Raw genomic sequence first — 6,000 nt, 5'->3', positions numbered from 1 at the left:
ATCTACACTTAGAATAACGAAGTATTGTACATCATTTGGTGGAAGAATTAATTATTCCAATTCTATTTATTAAACGTGTTTTAAAATATTGCTGCTGGTGGATAAAAGATATAAAGTGACCTAACCACAATTTTATCTGCTTGGGTTATACATAAATCTGGAATACTACAGCAAGTAATGTTAAAAATAAATCTAATGGCTTCAAGCAAAATGTTTCATAATAATGAAAAATAAAGAAACACTCTCTAAACTGGAATTAAAAGCACATACTTGGAAACTAAAATGCTTTGATTTTCTAGTTTATGATGCAACACACTGAATCTATGCCAAAACATTCACTTTATCATGATGTGGTATCATGATATCAAACGGCTAATGATTGATGAAGACCTTGACAAAAACCAAATCACAAGGTGTTGTGCAGGACTAGGCTGCCATATCCTATAGGAGGATGTTGAGGATTAACGGCACGGCATCACTGACCTCATGTCTTCTCATCTGATTACACTCCCACACACTAACATTAATCCATATGCCATCTGGCAACTTTACACAAGATTCTTTTGGTCCTATTTACTGGCAAAGTGACTGCCACAGGCTACGGAGCTGGCAACGGACACTTTAGTCTCATAAACTTTTATTTTCTTCTTAAGACTTGTTAATCGCCAGCCTGAGACGTTGTTGCGTAAATGTGCCTCAGTCAAAATGCGTCTTCGCTTGGATGTTTCACAGACGTCAGAGACCTTGGACAGATGGAAACAAATGAGACTTTGAAGGTTGTATATATTGTTGAGCTTTCAGCAAGCATATTTATTACAAAAAGTTGAGTAATTTGCATCACTCAGGCAAAAAGGAACCATAGAGTACACAGGCATGATTGCACTTATGAATGCTTTTAGTCAGAACGTTGTAGTCACAGTAAGGTGATTTGATCGAAACAAACATTACTGCGGGTGCTACAGACGGTTGTTTTATATGCAAGTTTAATGGCCATGATCAGGATTAACTGTAGTGTATAATAGCAGGGATTACAGTTGTAGTGTAGCAGTGGGATCGAATTGCCCTTTAAATGCATAACAGCAGCTGGTCATTGCACTTTAAATAGATGAATAAATAATTGTGGTGTCCTGGCAGAATACAAAGGCATATTATCGCCAACAAGCATGTCCGCAGGAGGAAACGACTGTACATTCAGCTTCTACCTCAACGCAAACATGTGGAAAAGTGTTACCTAACAACATACAATCTTCTTGTGTTGGCTGACTTTCCCCAGGGATCGAACAAAATATTATTGACGCAACATTCACGTAAAGTACAGGACAAATACACAAAGCCGTTGCATTCCACACACGCACACACACACACAATCACACACACACCCCACATGAACTTCCTTTTTTACGTTCACAACAGAATAATTTACATCTTGTTACGCTTTTTAAAAACGATAACATAACACTTGGCAGTCTTCAGTGTCGATCGAAATCTGTCCAGTCTTTGTTTAGTGTGCGCTAACCCAGTGCTGTCAAAAAATGAGGCCTGGAACAAGGCCGATTCTGCCGACTGGACTGTTGACTATCTCTTGGTGGTCTTGGCCAGTTTGCTAGTAGGGGTGCTCCTCCGTTGGGGAGTTGGGATTTTGGAGGGTTTGCCTCCGTGTTGGCGTGAGGCTGAGCGTGGAGTCGGGCGTCCTGAGTCTGTCACTGTCTCTGACATGTCCGAGCAAACCGACTGGATGTCTGAAATATCGAAGTCTGAGGCGTCACTGCCACGGCGGCTGCTCCCTCGGCTTCCTGCTTTGCTGCCTGGGATCTTACTCAACCCTGAGGAGAAAGTTCAAATCCAGTTACATCTCAGTACTATGATACTGACATCCACATAATGGCTAATGATAAAAATGTATATTTATTTCAGCCTTTTGATGGTGATTGTGTTTAGATGTTGTGTCGTCTCGATCTCTTTGCACTGAAGCGTGTCACAAAAATGAACCCAAATGCATAAAAAGTGGCAACATGAAAACCACTTTTTTTCTGTTTCAAACTTTCACATGGCATTTTTAGGTTACAATAACAATAAAAATTAAAATCCAGGTTTTGATTTTCAAAGATTTATCAAATTGTATTATTTTTTCCATTATAGTCCATTATACTTTTTTTTTTTCTTAAAATGCAATAAATCAATTGAATCAATATAAAAGTTATTTTCATATTAAAACTGATGAAAATACACAACATAGTAAGTTGATCCACATATGAAAGCCTCTGAACTTGATCAATACTAAGCTTCCAAAAGTGCATTCATCTTTGCCATGGTACATTCATTTAGTTGACTAGTGCTATATAGTGTATTAACAAAAACATAAATGGCATTAATAAAAACACTAACACTGACAAGCTATGCAATATAACATTCATAATCGAATGTGATTCATCTAATGAATGTAAATGATAAATGTAGCTTGTCAGTGATCTACGGCTCCGTGTATTAAATGCATCTGAATTATTTCCATCTGAAAGCACGTGATGGAGATTTATTGGTACTATTAATCACAGAACCTGCTTTACTGATGAGATGTGCATGTTTGATGTGGTTTGGAAAAAAGGGAGAAAACATGACCTAATAACTCAGCGTAGGGCTGGATGATTAATAGAAAAATAATCAAAACCGAAATTCATAACCTCTAACCGACGTAATTTTCCCATGTCGGTTATTTCGGTTTTTTAATCCTGTTAACACTTCCCCATTAAAAGCATCCTAGTGCGTGTGTAGCCACATGACTCTGCTCTCCAGTCAGTTGTGTAAAAACAAAGCGGTGTGAGCGGTGAGCCTTGCGTCTTCAATAAACTTTGTCAGTTCTATTTGTTTTATGGTTTGGACATTCAAGCGATTAGATGAACGGATGTGTATTCTTATATCGAGCTACCATGTTCGCGCAGCTGCATTGTGGCACAAACACTCATATAAACAGTAGCTATGAAGATCGCGCGCACAGAGGAACACAGAAACTAATTGTCAGCGCTGTCCTGTGATTTATCACTAAAGTAGCTTAGAATTTATTTATAACTTATTATAGCACGTTTGTGTGCAGTGCACATGAAGCACAAGCGCGTGCATAGAGAGCAGCGGTCGGCGGTCGCGCTGCGGGTTCCCGGTTTGTGTCCGTTCTCGGACTGTTCTGTGTATTTTAACTGTAGAAACGGTTGTTCCGAGTCGAAACTATGATAAAGGAAACTACATCAGTAAATCATCATAAACGCAGACGTTTTTGTCTTACGTGAACATAAACAGATGAGAAAGAAAACACACATGTACAGTATTTTTGCTTAAAGAAACAACAGCCTAATAAACGTGCTGCCTGTCATTAATGTTAATCAAAGAACAAAAGAAACTCATTCACTGATCTTGACTGAATATATTTAATAACTTTACTTGATTAATCTTTATTTTATTTATAAAAAGAAAACTATGCAGTGTTTTTAAACTTTTAATTACAGCTTCTGTACCTGAATAATCGTTCATTAATTGTAATCGAGGTAAAATGTTCAATTAATCGAGGTTTTGATTTTAGGCCATAATCGTCCAGCCCTAACACAGTGAATATTGCATTTTGTGTCAATTAAAAAATGTATGTGTATTAATGGCGTGTATCGCGTTTTGGAACCAAACTCTTAATATTATATATTATATAACATATAGCTTGATATGTCTACTTCAAAATTAATCAGTTTACATAAAAAAAATAATTTCTCTGATTATGTAATTATATTGAAAGTGCCGTATGGAAACTGCTGCAGAGCTGGTGAGTCAGTATCTCTGGAGCTGATACACTAAGGAAACACCAGTTTATTAATAAATAATCATATACCTCCTGGCTATTTTCCCAGCACACTTTTGTGGGTACTTTGCAGAAAGCTTTATGAGTGTGCTTGAATCCAAGTAATTAAGTAACTAAATTAATTTAAACATGCTATTAGTGGACCAATAGCTTAAATGGACAGCCTACTTCAACTAGAAACATCTTTATTTGGAGCAGCCCTATTCTAGTCACATATTATTAATCATATTAAACAGTAATACAAAAAAAAATAAAAAAATATCTGTGTTCTTTTTTTGGGTAATGCATAGTTAAATACTTGACAGATTTGATCCAACAAAACAGATCTTCATAATCTCATAATAACAAGCAACAGAGTCCAATAAACTCAATGTAGTGTTTTATGAATATTCAGAACAGGAGGTGTGTCCAACTCACCCATGGCTTGACCCCTGACCTTCATGACTGCAGAGTTTATCAAGGATCCATCCTCTCCTGACTGAAAGCCTTTTCCCGACAAATAACCTGGAAGACGAAGCTTGCTGCCCTGAATAGGGGTGCTCTGAAAGATGTCGTGATTCAGAAGAATAGGTCAATTAGAACAGGACAATGAAGAGGCACATAACTGTTTGGTGACAGCAACCTTTGGCTAACAAGAGCTTTCTAAGATGCGAATATAACATGCTGGCCATGAAACTGCATTCAAACACATCATTTGACATAACAACAGAGAAATCCTGACTGAAACATGAACTTGACAGAGGTGGTTTAGGAGTGACTTGTATTATTAATCCCAAATATTTGCAGTGTGTACAATACATTAGAGCCCGACTGATATGAGTTTTTGGGGGCCGATAAGATAACGATATTAGGGAGTAAAAAAGGCAGATATCGATATATCAGCCGCGATTCTTTGTGTATATGATAGTACAGTAGCATTCAAAAGTTTGGACACTTTTATATTTAATACACTACACTACTATATATAGAATACAGTATATACATAAACAGAATAATGTAAATAAACATGATCACCCAAATATGGTGATCAAACACTTAGATGTGACAAAGATATGCAGCCTAATGGAGGCAGGGCATTTAACAATTTAACAATATCCAAAATGGGTCTGACATCACTGCACTGAACAGTAAAGTTAAGTTTATTCAACTTTAATTCAATTCAATTCCATTAAAAAAAAATCCATTTGAAGTTTATTTCACTTCGGAACATTCATTCACGGATTTGCTAATGTCTTCACACAGAGATGAAATTTACTAGAGTAATGTGAGTGTGACATAATATACCTCAGTAAATAATATTAATTCATGTCTTGTGCACTTTATTGCCCTTTCAATGTAATGTGTACGTCCCCTTGGAACTGGAATCATGGCAGAATTCCATGAGAAGTCTACTTCTCAGGGCACTTAGAGTCGAATAAGACAACGCTTGAATGCTGCCTGAACAAGAGATCTCCTTAATGAAGTGAAAGTGTTGACTAGTGTCACAATCTCGCAAACCCACCGGCAGATCTCCACCAAATTTCGGGGATCCCTTGAGCTCCAGGAGCCCTCTCGAATGCCACCCTCTGATAGCCCCCTGGGATCACCAGATCGGTTGGCGCCAAAGCGCGAATTTAAAGCGTTTCATCCAGATCACCAATAGCAACAAAGGAGCGCACTCTGGTGGACAAACTAAGTAGTTACACTATTTCAAGCATTTAAAATTGCATTATATGTTCTGTAAAAAAAAAAGATCATATTGGCAGCATATTCGCTGATACCGATATATCGCCAACAGGCTTGTATCGGCTGATAATATCGGCAAAACTATATATCGGTCGGGCTTTACAGTACATGTCCAGACTGATGAAATAAGTGCATGACAGACAAGAAAATTACAGCATACCACTTACACTGAATCAAATTCAGCCATACACATCAGGAGAAAGAAACCCTTTAGAGTTCTGGATGTAGGACAGATTTTACAAGCATCGAGTTTTAGCGGCAAGAGGACAGAAAACTGTTCATTATTCAGTTAGTGCTTGAAGAATGTGAAAGAGGATGATGTTTAGAAAAGGCCCAGACTGATTTGATTTAAGACAATCACACCATCCCCTTTGCGAAAGAGAGGTTTACAGAATCAGAGGACCAAAGCAAACACATCCGCCTTAATAACGGACCACTTC

The 6,000-nt window shown here is 37.6% G+C and overlaps 1 protein-coding gene across 1 annotated transcript in view; it reads right to left on the bottom strand.

Moving 5' to 3' along the window:
* Positions 1-777: 777 nt before the first annotated feature.
* Positions 778-6,000, bottom strand: part of dst (dystonin) — a 148,069-nt gene continuing 142,846 nt past the window's right edge. The window contains exons 101-102 of the mRNA XM_052571690.1: positions 4,253-4,376; positions 778-1,823 (exon numbers count right to left, since the gene is read on the bottom strand). Coding sequence (XP_052427650.1) covers positions 1,576-1,823; positions 4,253-4,376 — 372 coding nt within the window. The 3' untranslated portion in view covers positions 778-1,575. The remainder of the gene's footprint in view (positions 1,824-4,252; positions 4,377-6,000) is intronic.

The sequence above is a fragment of the Carassius gibelio genome, chromosome B13, assembly GCF_023724105.1.
Source record: "Carassius gibelio isolate Cgi1373 ecotype wild population from Czech Republic chromosome B13, carGib1.2-hapl.c, whole genome shotgun sequence".
In the NCBI taxonomy this organism is placed as follows: Eukaryota; Metazoa; Chordata; class Actinopteri; order Cypriniformes; family Cyprinidae; genus Carassius; species Carassius gibelio.
This window is presented reverse-complemented; position numbering and strand designations above follow the sequence as displayed.